Source organism: Cyprinus carpio, unplaced genomic scaffold, assembly GCF_018340385.1.
Source record: "Cyprinus carpio isolate SPL01 unplaced genomic scaffold, ASM1834038v1 S000006750, whole genome shotgun sequence".
Classification (NCBI taxonomy): domain Eukaryota; kingdom Metazoa; phylum Chordata; class Actinopteri; order Cypriniformes; family Cyprinidae; genus Cyprinus; species Cyprinus carpio.
In genome coordinates, this window is record NW_024879349.1 from 11,914 (window position 1) to 27,500 (window position 15,587).

The window sequence follows — 15,587 nt, forward strand, 5'->3', positions numbered from 1 at the left end:
TATATTATATTCATTCATTACACACAGACTGATATATTTCAAATGTTTATTTCTTTTTATTTTGATGATTATAACTGACAACTAAGGAAAATCCCAAATTCAGTATCTCAGAAAATGTGCCTGAATTACTACAGCAATGCGGCGTGGCATGAAGGTCTGTGGCACTGCTCAGGTGTTATGAGAGCCCAGGTTGCTCTGATAGTGGCCTTCAGCTCCTCTGCATTCTTGGGTCTGACATCACGCATCTTCCTCTTCACAATACCCCATAGATTTTCTATGGGGTTAAGGTCAGGCGAGTTTGCTGGCCAATTAAGATCAGGGATACCATGGTCCTTAAACCAGGTACTGGTAGCTTTGGCACTGTGTGCAGGTGCCAAGTCCTGTTGAAATTTAAATCTGCAGCTCCATAAAGTTGGTCAGCAGCAGGAAGCATGAAGTGCTCTAAAACTTCCTGGTATACAGCTGTGTTGACCTTGGACCTCAGAAAACACAGTGGACCAACACCAGCAGATGACATGGCACCCCAAACCATCACTGACTGTGGAAACCTGACACTGGACCTCAAGCAACATTGTGTGGATTGTGTGCCTCTCCTCTCTTCCTCCAGACTCCGGGACCCTGATTTCCAAAGGAAATGCAAAATTTACTTTCATCAGAGAACATAACTTTGGACCACTCAGCAGCAGTCCAGTCCTTTTTTCTTTAGCCCATTCTGACGCTGTCTGTTGTTCAAGAGTGGCTTGACACAAGGAATGCGACAGCTGAAACCCATGTCTTGCATACGTCTATGCGTAGTGGTTCTTGAAGCACTGACTCCAGCTGCAGTCCACTCTTTGTGAATCTCCCCCACATTTTTGAATGGGTTTTGTTTCACAATCCTCTCCAGGGTGTAGTTATCCCTATTGCTTGTACACTTTTTTTCACCCACATCTTTTCCTTCCCTTCGCCTCTCTATTAATGTGCTTGGACACAGAGCTCTGTGAACAGCCAGCCTCTTTTGCAATGACCTTTTGTGTCTTGCCCTCCTTGTGCAAGGTGTCAATGGTCGTCTTTTGGACAACTGTCAAGTCAGCAGTCTTCCCCATGATTGTGTAGCCTACAGAACTAGACTGAGAGACCATTTAAAGATCATTGCAGGTGTTTTGAATTAATTAGCTTATTAGAGTGTGGCACCAGGTGTCTTCAATATTGAACCTTTTCACAATATTCTAATTTTCTGAGATACTGAATTTGGGATTTTCCTTAGTTGTCAGTTATAATCATCAAAATTAAAAGAAATTAACATTTGAAATATATCAGTCTGTGTGTAATGAATGAATATAATATACAAGTTTCACTTTCCTATTCTGAATTTTTGTGAACAAATGTAATAAACCAACAATTTAACTATACGACCAGCACCTGTATACAGGGGTGCACATAAGTGGTCTGCAGGTCCACTTCTGACAGCGCATTTGCGTACTGACAAAGTTGACAGCTGTTAATGCACAATTACCATTTTAGATCAACAAACTGTACTATATAAGATTTCTTTTCAAACTGAAAGCATAAATCTAGGCTATCCCTGTCCGTTTTCAAAGCACAATGCAAAACTGTGACTTTCATTCATTTACGCTTTTTAATCAGCAGCAGCACTAAATCCGGAAGCGCGTATACCTACTTGCCTGCAACCTGCCAAAATAAAAGCCTGAAGATTTTAAGTTTGAAAATGATGAAAACGCTTTTATTTATATTTTTTAAGATGCTTTTATCCAAAGCGCCTTACAACTGGGGAATACATAAAGTGGCAAAGAAAGAAAGTCGTAGTAAATATTAGCATTTTATTTTTAAGTTTACTATAAAATAATTGTATTTTTAATTAATACTAGGCCTATCTTTTATTTTTAATAATATTGTCACACATTATTATTTATTCCATTATTCTATTTAAAAAACGAAATAAATAAAGTGCAAAAATATTATAACTATTATTAATAAATTTTTTATAGTTATATTTAATGTGTCATGCTATATGCAGTGTGGACCAAACCAAATCTCTAGGTTCTCTAGGTTTTGGAACCAGGCCGAAAAAATTATGTGCACCCCTATATATATATATATATATATATATATATATATATATATATATATGTATGTGTGTGTGTGTGTGTGTGTGTGTGTGTGTGTGTGTGTGTGTGTAATTTTAACAATCACACTTTTAAATCACACTTTTTGAATAAAAAAGAACTGCATTTATTTAAAATAAAAATAATTTCTAACAATATAAGTCTTTACTATCACTTTTTATCCATTTAACACATCCTTGCTGAATAGAAGCCTTCATTACTTAAAAAAAGAAAGACAAAAATTTACTGACCCCAGACTTTTGAACAGTAGTGTATATTTTAACACAAGATTACTATTTTGAATAAATGCTGTTCTTTTTTAACTTTTTATTCATAAAAGAATCCTGAAAAAAGTATTACAGATTCCAAAAAATTATTAAGCAGCACAACTGTTTCTAGCATTGATAATAAATCAGCATATTAGAATGATTTCTGAAGGATCATGTCACAGTGAAGACTGGAGTAATGATAAAATTCAGCTTTGCTTTATGCAAGGTGGCGAACTCCGATCCTGGAGAGCCGCAGCCCTGCAGATTTCAGCTCCAACCTTAATTAAAACTCACCTGCCTGTAACTTTCTAGTAAATATTCGGACCTTGATTAGCTTGTTCAGGTGTGTTTGATTAGGGTTTGGGCAAAACAAAACCGACATTCACCACCCCTATAAAATAATATTTCACAAAATTAAATTTTTTTCTGTATTTTTGATCAAATAAATACAGCCTTGATGAGCATAAGAAGCTTCATTAAATAAAAAACATTACAAATCTTACTGATCACTAACTTTTGAACAGTAGTGTGTGTGTGTGTGTGTGTGTGTGTGTGTGTATGTATGTATATGTATATGTATATATATATATATATATATATTATATATATATAGGTACATGCATATGTATATATATATATATGAAATAGCTTATTTTAAAATAGCAGCACTAAATAACTACAAAATGCAATTTTTAAGATCCCTCATATTTTTATGGGATCTCTCATAAGGTCTCCCAGCTTCAGAGGTATTTGGTACATGCATACCATTTTGATGAGGCTTTAGTTAGCAAGACAGCACAGATTAAACATTTTAAATTATAAAGTCATATATTTTATTAGCATTATTACAACATAAACCAATGCTCATTTTATTGTACCTCTCAAATCTTAAAACAAACATTTTCTCACCTCACACGTCATTGATTATTAGTTAGGTTTTCTTTTTTTCCACTGGATAAAATTCTACTAAATATGTAACTCATACATATGTGATACATCTCACTTCATCACAAATAAGGAAGCAAAATGACTAAACATAAAAAACCCAGCCATATTATCTAAAAAAAAACAGTATTTGTCGCTTTTTTTATTTTTTATTAAATAAACAATGCAATGTCCACAGTTGTCAAAAACATAGTACTTCACCATCTTTCACAGGTGTTTTGGAACTGGCATACCCAGAGTAAGCAAGGTTTGGATTAAACAACTAATAGTTAAGAGTAAATGTGACACAGCTTTCTGCAATATCCCTGTTTGTACTGTCACAGCTCTGAGGGGTGTCCCTGAATTCTTTGTTTTCCCTATCACGACTAAGGAGTCACAACTGCGTCAGCCCTCCATTGTGGTGGTCTCTATTTGCATCAACACCCACATGGTCTCCAGTACCTCTTTCACATCATGATCATGGCCTGCTATCCCTCTCTCAGTGCTCCCAGTTACCACCACCACCTTACATTTCCTTATTCTTGTAGTTGTATGCGTATGTGTGCCTTGGCTTAGATGCAGGCTATGTAACAAGGTCCCTGTCCCCGTGTTCATGGTTTGCATAAGGACTTTTAGTTTGTAGTGTTATAATTTTTTATAGCCCACTTTATATTTTTCCCCTGATTATTCTAACCTGTGTCTTATTATCTTGATTAGTCCTTGAGGTTTTAAGCCTTTTTGTTTTTTAGTGTTTAGTGTCAGGTCTTGTCCTTACATGAATGTTTTGTCTGCATGCTCAGTTCGTCTTCTGTGTCTCTTGCATGTTCTTTTAATATTATTGTTGTTTAGTTAAATGTAATTGGATCCTGCTGACCTTTTGCAGTTCACTCCAACATTACAGTTGGCTCTTAAGAGAAGAGTAAGGGTATAAAGATACTGAGAGACAAAAGTGCATTTGTACTTTTTTCTGTAAGTTTGTTTTCTGTCTGCAAAGTTGAAATTTGCTGTTTTTATTATGTCATTCCTGAATCAAACCAATTCTAAATTAAATTAACTATAAACACAGATGTTATTATTATTATTTTTTATTTATTGCTACTTTTCTGTCATTGCTTATTAAATACAATAAGATAGATTTTAACATTCAGATATTTTCTTTAAAGAACACTATTCTAAATTAGTTACAAAACAAAAGGAGGGAACCGATGCAGCTTGGGTAAATATTTTGTGGGCATAACACTTTTAATAAGGCAATCTTGATAATTACTCTTGGCAAAGTTTAGCTATATAGTGTCTTGATACAAGGATGTTAAATCATTCTACTGATAAAATCCCATAAGAATGGAATGGAATAGGAATGTCAATGTTCATTTCTGTGTCATTCAGTCTCACATAGGACTGAATATTCTTGGCATCCTTAAGGGTCTCAATAATTTGGTTCATTAGAACTTCCAGACAGGTCATAGTAGATTCAATCCAAGCCTGGATGTCGTAAATCAGTTGTTCAAAGGTCATCTCTGCAAAAATGTCCTGGGCCTTGGCTTTGACAGTTTTATAGTAGTCTTCAATAATTCTGCTGGTCTTCTCAGCCTGCTCAGCTATTTCATTCAGAATGTTTGAGTTGACAGTATCAGAGAAAACTTTACTGATCCAGGATGAGAGCTTGTCCAGATCTCGAAATTTGATAGAGTTGATGAGCTTGTCTGCTTTCTCCATACTTAATTTCAGGATTTTAGGCAGTTCTTTCAGACAGTCATCAATGTTACTTTCTAACTTCTCGTACTTCATTCTAATGTCATTGTAAAATGGAGTGATGAAATATGTTACTGTGTCCTTTAATGAAGCAACTTTCTTCTTCAGCCACAAAAGAATTTGACTTGGGAGCTCCTTGTTCCACTGTGTCTGGAAGCTCAGTCTGTTTGAATTCTTTATTGCAATGTCAACCTTCAGAATATCCATGTAATCCTCAGACTGTAATAAAAAAGAGAAAATGTCATTATGTCTACTTGTATATTGAACATTCAAAGTATTAAGATATTAATTGACATGTAAGATACACTAAATATATATTAAATAAATTGACTCATATGTAAAATACACTAAATGTATAATAATGGTATATTCTAAAATATTTATATTTTTAAATTCTTACTGGGTTTGCACCAAAAATTCTTCCTGTATGGTGGGATAAGCTCTTGCTCTGCAGTTGAAGACCAATGAGTCCAGCAGATGGAGAAGATACAGAAACAGTAAGACCTTCTTCTGTATTCCCAGTTAATTTGTGGTAAAGCATAAATTTCACATCTGGCAGATTTACTTTGGCAGCATTTGAAATAACAGCCTTTGAGACTTCTGTGTTGGTCTCAAGAACTCCATTATAGTTGTTCTCAAAATATTTATGCTCCACAACTAGATTGGTAAACAGTTTCATCCCTGAATTCATGTTGAAGGTGGCAGATCCACTGGTTTTGCCATTGAATAAACCAAACTCAGAGTTAACCTGAGTTTCAAACTGGGCAGTAATTTCATCCTGATTAAGGATATCAGCCTTGGTATTCATAATGATCATAGCTGTTTTCACAGAGAAGTCATAGGTCAGGTCTCCTATGGCAGGGATCATTATTGATTCCTTGATACTGGGAAGCATGATCTTAGCAAAATAAGGACAGACATATGTATCAGATGTGGTTTTGTCAGTTGCAAAAATGGGTATTTTAATTTTCCTAATAATATAATTGAGGACTGGTTCCATGTCGAACATCTTAGGGTTCTTCACATACTTAAGCTTTGCATCCATATCAAAGGTCTGCTGAGGTGTGATCAAGATTATTTTAAGGCCTGTGTCCTCCCATAAAGAAAATTTCTCTACATACGGTGTTTCTTTGTTAATGAATGGGACAGTCAATTTAGGAATGTTAATCGGCAGGGTCAGCACATTAAAGTCAGCCTCACCATTGACTGATGCAGAGAACTGGATATCCTTCTCACCGTTAGCAATATTAAAGTAATGAGAATATTTATATTGATTGAACCTAGCAAGACTGGTCCAGCTGGCCTGCTGCACAGAGGGATTCAGAGTTAAAGCCATATCGTTCTGCAAATCAACTTTACTGTACAAGCTAAAGGGAAGCATCACTTTAGTGTTTTTCTTGTTCTTGGTGTCAAAGATAATTTCAAAAGGCACAGCCTTGAAGTTAACTGAGTTGGTAATGGTGCCTTCAACTTTGCCAATCAGTTCAGCATCATGAGACCCACTCAGCTCAACCATGGGTTCCTTCAAAGAAATCTGCCCTTTGACTGCTGCAATGCTTTTCTTGATGAAAGGAGTTACTGTCTCTGCGTGCACATTAAACTTGATCTGAGTCAAACCTCTAGTCTCAGCATTAACTTTCTGCCTCATCTTGAGAAGACTGCTGTCAGTGTCACCATCAAAAGTCAGTTTTATGGACTCCATGTTCATGAGAATCTCCAAGTTACTCTTGTGGGTTCCTTCATCAGAATAATCAAAGGTAGATAATTTTCCTTTGCCATTATTTCCAAGGGTGATAGTGATTGTGCCAGATTCCAGCTGAGCAGCAGTTTTTTGGGTCATTGTAGCTTCACTGAAGATGTTGGCCACTGGCATGTTCACACTGTGGATGTAAGAGGTCTCCAAAGTACCTGAGAAGCCATTCTCTGTGCTCAGAAATGCATAGTTCACTAAGTCAGCAGTGTACGGTTCTGTGGTTGCCTTTGCTGTGGTCTTGGAAGATACCTGGGCAATAAGGCCATTGATGGACATTGATCCCTCATGATCAAGAGAGAAAGCCATGTGATTTGCCTTCACTGTCTCAGTCAGAGACAGCTCTTTCATTCTGGGGATCCTAAGGTGAGCAGTGGCATCAAACGTGTAAGCCAAGAGATCACTAGGAGTCTGGAACTGAGAATTCAGGTAAGCAGTGAACTCATCTGTTGAGTTATTAAGTTCAGCACTGGTCTTCAGAATGTGCTCTGAGGATTTGATTTCAATCTCACCATGCAGCATTCCAAAGCAGGGGACCCTAGTGAGGTCAGTGACCATCTGATGTACTTCATCAGCCAAGGTGTCAAAATTATAAGACATAATTTCATTGAATTTGGTATTTAATTGTTTTGTCAGCTCAATAATTTGTTCAAAAATTCTTTCAAATATTGGTTTTATGTCAAGAGAGTTAAGGAAACTTCCAGCTGATTGCATAGTTTCCCTTAGCTCATATTGTTTCATTAAATCCACAGCATCATCAATGATTTTCTCAACCATTGCCTCAATCTCATAATCTGCCAAAACCTCACCAATTTTGTTGACAAATTCATTTATCTTGGTGATAATGCCAGTTTTTTGTCCCAAAATGTCGATCAAGTCCCTGATGGGTTGCAGGTTTTTGCCCATTTCCATTACTACAGCTGTCACATCGGAGGCAAAAAGTCTCACATCATCCAAGAACATGTTCACATCAAAATTTTCAATTACCTGTGAAAGTTCATTTCCTTTGCTTTTAAAAGTGGCTGTAATGTCAAATTTAGTATCAACGCCATCAAGCAGGTCAATGCTACGATCTTTCATGGTGAGCATTGCATTTTTGACCTCCTCTATGAGAACGGGCAGCTTATCAATGAAAGGCAGGTAAATAAAATGACTATCACTGTTCTTCTCATATTTCAGAGCACTTGTGATGCCAAATTCTTGATTGTCATTGACTTTGTTCAAGAGGTTGGTGGACATGGTCCCTTTCAGTGCAATACCCATGTTTTTTGGAGTGTTGAAGATTTCCAGGGAGTGGTCAAAGGCATGGTCATTCAGCTTAGACTCCATATTGACATTAAACTTTTGCTGCTGAGGGGTGACAGAGCTGGTTATTTTATGCTGGAAGTTGGTTTTAATGGAGTTTCCATTGTTCAGCTGGTGAGAGGTTGAGGCCTTCCATTCATACTTGTATGAGTAAGACTTAGGTTCAGCTTGAAGGAGCAGCATGCTTTTGACCTGGCCACTGTGTTTTCCATACAGGTTAAGTGCGCCATCAGAGTTGAAGGAGCACTCAACATTCACACTGAAAGGTTCTGCTTTAGTTAGGATGTTGCTTTCCAGTCGGAGAGAGGGAGAGTTGAATCGCACCTCATTGCCAAACTTCGTGGAAAAGCCAACAATCTCAAACTCAGAGCTTTGAGTCATTTGACTGCCAAAGAGTTTCCCATTGGTGCTGCACTTTGCAGTGGCTGTCTGGTCAACATATGTGATCTCATATGTATGTCTCACTTCCTCTTCACCAAATATCCCCTTCAGAGTTCCAGTAACTTCCATCTTGTAGTGGTCTGCCTTCATCTGGGCCTCATTGCTGAAATGGATACCAATGACTTTAAGATCATTTTCGGCCTTCAAAGAAGCTGTAAAGTCATGTATGTCCACTGCAATGTTGTGTTTGTAGAAATTGTTCTTATTCAGGAAGCTGTCAGATTTAGAATGGATGGCCAGAGATTTGAGGGTAAGTATCAGTGAGTCTGTGTTTTCTATTTTAATCTCTTGAAGCGAAGCAATTAAGTTGTTGGAGAGGTTCAGACCATCTTCATTTAGCTTGAAGGTTATCATGTTTCTAGTGTTGGCACTGAAAATGTCACCCTTGTACATGCTGTTTAGGTATACTTCTGATCTTGCAAGTCTTCCTTCAACTTTGAGTTCAGCGCTATTCTCATTGACTGTACCCTTGCTGGAGACAGACACTGTAGCACCTGTAGTTGTAATTCCACAATGGAAAATGTTTTCAAAGATCACAGAGCTGATCTGAGCACTGGTGGTACAGCTAGTGGTCAGACCATCTTTGGTGAATGACAGCGTGCCTTTGTTAGAGGCATGGTTGGCAGCAAAGTTGATTGTGGCATCACTATTGAGCTCCAGTCCTTGGGTGTTTAGGGACCCAGTAAGCTGGGAGAAAGCTCGGTTTGTGTTGTCATCAGCCTGGGACTCAAACCTGATAGTGACCTCCTTCATGGTTGCAGAGAAATCTACCTGGTTTTGAAGCTTGGTCTTATAAGCTCTGGTGACAGAATCAGACTTAATAGTAAACTTAGCTTCCTTGAGTTCAATGTTGAACTTGGTGGTGTGGTGGACTGGGTCATTCTCTATGTCATTATTCAACTCAAATGAAAGTTCTCCACTGGCTGCTGTAGCTTTGATCTTGTTTATGACTTGGAAAATGGGACAGTTTAACCTGAAACTGGATTCAGCTCTTGCCTCTCTGGTTTTGGGTTGAAGTACAAAGGTTTGTGTGGCAGTAGTTCTAGCAGATATTGATCCAACTTTTAGTGATCCATCTAAACTGCCATCCCCTGTGATTTCAGAAGAAACTGAAGCCTGGGTTGTGTATACCAGTGAAATCTGCATACCCAGTGGGCTGAAGGCCTCAATCTTGTAATTTCCTGTTGCTTTCACTTCATTTGTGATTTTGGCTGTTTCCATTAGACTGAAGCGTGCATCTATGAGCTTATGTTTCAGGGAAGAAATGATGTCGAACTTCGCAATGTCCTCTGTAATGTCAGCAATTTGTGCAGAACCTGCATGTAACAAATATGGTCATTAATTCTAGAAATTACAAAACATACTTTTTTTTTTTTCAAATCCCACCCAAAGACCCATATCAGTTAATACAACTAAAATCATGTATCATGTATACTGCATGTATACACATGTTTACCTTCCACAGTAAAAGCAAGAAGTTCCACAGGACTGTTAGCAACAACTTTGTAGCTTGTAATGTAGCTGGGCTCAGTAAGAGTGTTGTTGCCACCAGAGAAAACCGCCTCTACATCATAAAAGTTAGTGTTCACTTTTGCTGATACCTCTACCATTCCTAGAAGAGGCATTGAGAGATCATAGCTAGAAGGAATGGAGAAGGTTGGTAGACTGAACTGTTTTGAGGGCACCATTACACCAATTTGTGGCATAGCTAGTTCTGGGGTGGCCATGGTGGGAGGGATTCTCAGGTCCTTAGATGTTTTTCCACCAAGAGGCAAAGGAATTGTGAAAGTGAAACGATCTTTGTTGAACTTGTATTTGAACATGCTTTCTCTGCAAATAGAATAAAATTAATTTGGAATTGAATAGATAAGCACATTTGTAGTTTTATGTAGATTTAAAACATTAGCATTAATCTTACATGTTCATGAACACCCTCTCAGGCAAAGATGGAATAACCAGCTCTGGAATACTCTCTCTTAGTGTCTGAAGGTAGGGCACACCAGAAGCAATCTTGTCCATCCAAATTAGGTAAGCCTATCACATCAAAGAACATATTGGTTTAGGTCCAAATATTTTTCATGTCTATAATAAAAACTGTTTTCAATTTTCTATAATCATACCTCCCAGAGTTTTGCGTAAATGTGATGAAGTTTCATGTCAGTCTTGACCACTTTATGTTCCATGATGTTGTCAAAAGCCTGATATAGGTGACTCTGAAGAGGTGCTGCATTAGGCATCAGCTTCTGGATCTCAGAGTCTATGTCAGACTTTATTTCAATCTTCATCTCATCTTTAGCTGTTTTCAAAGCAAATTATAACTTGTTATATTTGACATAAGACAAAAATAATTATTTACTTATTTAAGACCTATTTGAATAAATAAATATTTTAAAATAAAAAGACTGTGCAAACAGTGACAGGAAAAGTATGAAATACCATATTGTAAGGTAAACCTCTGCACAGTGTTGGTCTCTGGGAGTTTGATGTTACTCTTGAGTTCCAGAGTCAAATCTTCAGCACAGTTCATGGTGGCAGTAATAGTGACTTCAGTGTTAAGTGAGGGCACAATCAACTGAGTTTCCAGCAAGCCATCATTCATGGCTTCAAGCCTATTATTAGCAGAAACATGTATTTTAGATGAAAGGGACTTGCCCATTGGCAAGTGTTTCAAAATGTAATTTAGATCTTTACTTACTTTGCACGGCCAATGAAAGAAAAGTGGTTAATGTTTCTGTTGGAGATATCAATAGTGAACTTCTTTCCCTTAGCAAGGTTGTCAGTGACACCAACTTTGATTCCGGCTTCAATATCGTATTCAGGAATTTCAATGCTGGTTGTGAGAATATTCTTGTTCCTGTTGTACTTAATAGTGGCAGTTGCCTCTGTGGCCTTAGCACCTTATAGTAAGAAAAGAGGGAGGAAAAATTATCCCTTAATTCCACAAAATCAAACACTGTAGGAATGGGGTTATATTATAACAGAGTGGTCATGATTTCAAATTCAGTGTTGTTAAGTATACATGCCTTCTGCTTTCAAAATCATTTTCAGAGAATCAACCTTCTGGCGGCCTTCCTTGCCCTCGTTCAAGAGTTCGTAGGCAAAGGTTGCAGTGTACTCAGTAATGTCACCGGTGGGTTGGATACCCAAAACAAAACTGTGGGCAAATAATAATTTTAGCATAATGCGTAGAAAAATTATTTAGTGCATTTTTTTTAAATATTATTTTAAAGTTTGGTTCTTACCTGGACTCTCCATTGAGAGGAAAGTATGGAGAATTTCTCTCAGCTCTAGAGTTGAGTATGGTGGTGCAGTAATTGATTCCAGAAATAAGGGGGCTGCAGTTCACGATGGCAGTTCTGTCGCCTGTCTCAGGAACAAGTGCGACCGGGGTTTTGGACACAATCACTAACTTGTTGCTGTTTGCGAAAAATGATGAAAGGGTTCCAATTATGTCACTATTATTATCCAGCTGACTGGATCAGATTTGTTGAAAGCTGATGCAATTTCCTTTTGTACATTTTATTTAATTGTATAAAGAGTATACATTTAAAATAAACCACTTCAGACATATAGCACAAATGCTACCTGACTCTGAAGAGTTCGGTAGTGCTCTTGGGTGGCAGGATAGACAGCTTTATTTTGCCATCACCCATAGTGATCCTGGCATTGAAAGAGCTCTCATGGAACATATTAGTGTGCATTTCCACGGCAGAAACAACAAATTTGGGGATGTGGACTCCCATACGGGTAACAAATTCTACTGCCATAGAGGGTGAAAAAGACAGTTCACCCTATGAAAAGAAATAGGGAATCATTAGTAATGCAAATAAACATGACAATAAAAAGATTACATTAAAATAATTTGATATACATTTTTCTACATAAACCATCTGGATACTGAACAAAAAAAGCAATCAAGGGTAAAATTCAATACCCTGCCAGGCTCCATACGCAGACCACCCTCAACACCAGGTGCAAAGGTCCCAGACAAAGCAAACTTAAGGGGAAACCCAGAGGCAGTTGGAAGGGAGAACTCATTATCCATAAAGATGTAGTGAGCAAAGATGCTCTGATCTCCAGACATCAAGGCATTTGTAATCTATTGAAACAGGAATATGTAGAATTTTTGCATATTATATAGCCTAAAAAAAAAAAAAAAAAAAAAAAATAAAATAATAATAATAATAAATAAATAAATAAATAAATAAATTAACCCAGTGTTGTCTGATATATGAGAGAGCTAATGTACATATATTTTATGCATGTAAAATGCAGCATATTGTATATACATACCCAAGCAGGTGAGTACTTCAGGGCCTGAATATATGTGGCCATCCTGTCAACAATAGCTGACAGGTCATTGGTGCTCTTGATGTATCCCAACTCATTCCCCATGATCCTTAAGTAAGCTATAGCCTCTGGAGAGTCCTGGTTGTATAGATCCTTTGCAAGCTTATTGAAGTTTCGCACCATTTCCCTTATAATGTTCTCAGGAACCTGGCAAAGAGAATATTCTGATATTATCTAGCCTTGGATATATGCATGAAAAATTTAATCCTATAAATAATCACATTGTTATGTTTAATATACATTACCTGTCTTTTAGTTTTTTCAGTTCTCAGGTGTTCAACCCATTCTTGCAGAACTTCGTTGATTTTGTTTGGCATTTTGTCCCCAAACCAGTACATTGCCTTGGAAATCGAATCAGGGAAGAAGCCATTGCTTCCAAAGAGAGTCTCAACAGTTGGCTCAAATCCTTTCCCCTCCATGCCAAACTTAGTGACCACAAAATAAATAAATAAATTCCAAAAGTCAGTGAAACAAAATGCTAGAACTCCATAAAAATCAAGGAAAAGTACAAACAATAAGTAATAACTGAATCATATAGCAATTGAGGTTTACAGCTAATTAAATACAAGTACATAACAAATGCAAAATCCTACCTCCATGAAGTCAAGGTTGTAACCGAAGGCTTTCAGGGTTGTCTCAAGCATAACCTCCCTGGGCAAATGGCTGCTGGGATCAAAGATGATGCTTCCCTGCATACTGGAGCCCATGACATCCTTTCCTGGCATAAATACATCCATCTTATAGTTACGAGAGAGCTGAGTGTAGTTTGAGTGTGTAAGCACCTCTTCATCATGCATGACCTTGACTATTGTTTTGCCCAACCTGGAAAGAAAAAAGTTATAGTGTTGAGGATAAAGAGCAAAATAAATGATAGACAACAGCTGAAGTGTTTTGCATTCAGTCTAGAGAAAACTGACAAACTGAGTTACATACTCTTTCATTTCTGGATTCCTGGAATGAATTATGTTGTAAACATGAGAAGCCACAAAGGACTTGACTTGCACATTCTGGTCCTGGATAAGTATCTTCCTCACAACCTCCAGGTCACTTGCCTCTGGCTTTTTCATCAAAATAAGATATGCAGCCAGTCTCTTCTGAACAGCACCTTTGGCATAAAGGGCCACTCTCTGAATGTTGGAACGGACCTGAATATTAAAAAATAAAAAAATAAAAGAGAGAGAGACTGGAGTGTGAAGTTATTTTTCTTAGTAGGATAAGTCCATGCATAAGACACATTTGATTCTGAAGAAATATAAATTGCAACACTTACATCAGGAGTCACAGACATTCGTCTGAAAGCCTGGATAGCAGACATCTGGACTGACAGGGTGGTGGCAGGCTGTCTCATACACTTAAGCAGAGTTGTCTTTATGTTGGGATCAGCTGCTTCCATTGCATCGCCGATGTTTCCAATCACCTAACCAGGGCAGATTATAATAAAATAAGATGTTTTCCCAGTGTGAAAATGTCCAGAAATATAGCTGTTAAAACACACACCCTTAAGGTCAAGTAGGTCAGGTCTTTCTCGCCAGCACAGTCAGCACCAAGGATGGAGTTAATGAAATTAGACACCTCAAGAATCTCAGAGGTGATCTGGCCCTCAGCTTGGAAGTGCCTGAAGAGATATGTTATAAATGCTCAGCTACAGTGGAGATATACTGACAAATACTTTAGCTAAATGAAGATAGGATAGCTGATCCCCAGCATATGTTGTGCTTTGGATTACAGTGTGCTGGTGACTTACAAAGTACAATTACTTTGGTGGACCAGGTTCACTAGAAAGATCATACAAATGACAGTCTTCAAACCATGTTTTACATTGGACACCATGATGATGCTGGCAGCACTTAATTAATACGACAAGCTTGAAAATTCATGTTGTTCTGTGCTGGTCTTTTCAGCAGGAAAATGAAAGGACTTAAGCAGTCTAGAAATAGAAAATAATTTGCATACCTCCTTACAACATTGCCGAGAGCATACATTATTGGTCTGGTCTTCTTGGTCTGCGCAATCTCCAGTATGTCTTTCACCAAGAGGCCAGTAGGTCTGAGCATCATTCCTAGAGCATAGACAGCAGCATCTACCTCAATGGCATCAGTGTCAAAGGTCTTTAGAATACTGAACATGGTGCTGCCACACTCTGGGGTGCCACACTGAATCAGGGCCTGCCAGGTCAAGAACTTGTCCTCATCGACCATCTGAGTAATGGTCTGTTGCAGAACCTCATGCTCAAGTCCACGTAGTTCAGATACCAAACTCTGAAAAGTGCTTGCCCTCAGCTGCCGATCTGGTTTTTTGTTCATGGATTTCAGCTCCCTGAAGATGAACAGCAGAGCCTCAGAGGTCTGGGCTGGGGCTTTATCCTCCATTGCCTCTAGAACCAAGTGTTTGGGGTAAGTAGAACCTGTATTTTGTAGAGCGGGATGATTTGTGAGTGAAAGGCTAAATAGTCACAACCAGGGAAAAAATTAAGTCAACATATTCCCAACAGTTCTATCATTTTAACCAGACAAATCAAATCCAAAGTTCGAAAATTTGTTTGAGATGTACAGTGAAACTGGGAACACTCACTATAATCAAAGACTCTGTCATTAATCTTGCTGGTTCCCTCAAGAGTTAGGATTTGTTTAACAAGAGAAGAAATCCCATATGTATTCCTGTAAAAAAAAAAAGAAATACATATGAATGAAT

At 37.8% G+C, this 15,587-nt stretch overlaps 1 protein-coding gene across 1 annotated transcript in view; it reads right to left on the reverse strand.

The window, feature by feature from the left end:
- Positions 1 to 4,367: 4,367 nt before the first annotated feature.
- LOC122144686 (apolipoprotein B-100-like) overlaps positions 4,368 to 15,587 on the reverse strand; it is a 14,800-nt gene continuing 3,580 nt past the window's right edge. The window contains exons 8-26 of the mRNA XM_042755821.1: positions 15,468 to 15,553; positions 14,850 to 15,300; positions 14,394 to 14,511; positions 14,167 to 14,313; positions 13,830 to 14,041; positions 13,490 to 13,718; positions 13,142 to 13,321; positions 12,840 to 13,043; positions 12,481 to 12,645; positions 12,132 to 12,337; positions 11,789 to 11,962; positions 11,570 to 11,700; positions 11,242 to 11,443; positions 10,983 to 11,155; positions 10,667 to 10,842; positions 10,465 to 10,580; positions 10,003 to 10,376; positions 5,451 to 9,862; positions 4,368 to 5,269 (exon numbers count right to left, since the gene is read on the reverse strand). Coding sequence (XP_042611755.1) covers positions 4,613 to 5,269; positions 5,451 to 9,862; positions 10,003 to 10,376; positions 10,465 to 10,580; positions 10,667 to 10,842; positions 10,983 to 11,155; positions 11,242 to 11,443; positions 11,570 to 11,700; positions 11,789 to 11,962; positions 12,132 to 12,337; positions 12,481 to 12,645; positions 12,840 to 13,043; positions 13,142 to 13,321; positions 13,490 to 13,718; positions 13,830 to 14,041; positions 14,167 to 14,313; positions 14,394 to 14,511; positions 14,850 to 15,300; positions 15,468 to 15,553 — 8,413 coding nt within the window. The 3' untranslated portion in view covers positions 4,368 to 4,612. The remainder of the gene's footprint in view (positions 5,270 to 5,450; positions 9,863 to 10,002; positions 10,377 to 10,464; positions 10,581 to 10,666; positions 10,843 to 10,982; positions 11,156 to 11,241; positions 11,444 to 11,569; positions 11,701 to 11,788; positions 11,963 to 12,131; positions 12,338 to 12,480; positions 12,646 to 12,839; positions 13,044 to 13,141; positions 13,322 to 13,489; positions 13,719 to 13,829; positions 14,042 to 14,166; positions 14,314 to 14,393; positions 14,512 to 14,849; positions 15,301 to 15,467; positions 15,554 to 15,587) is intronic.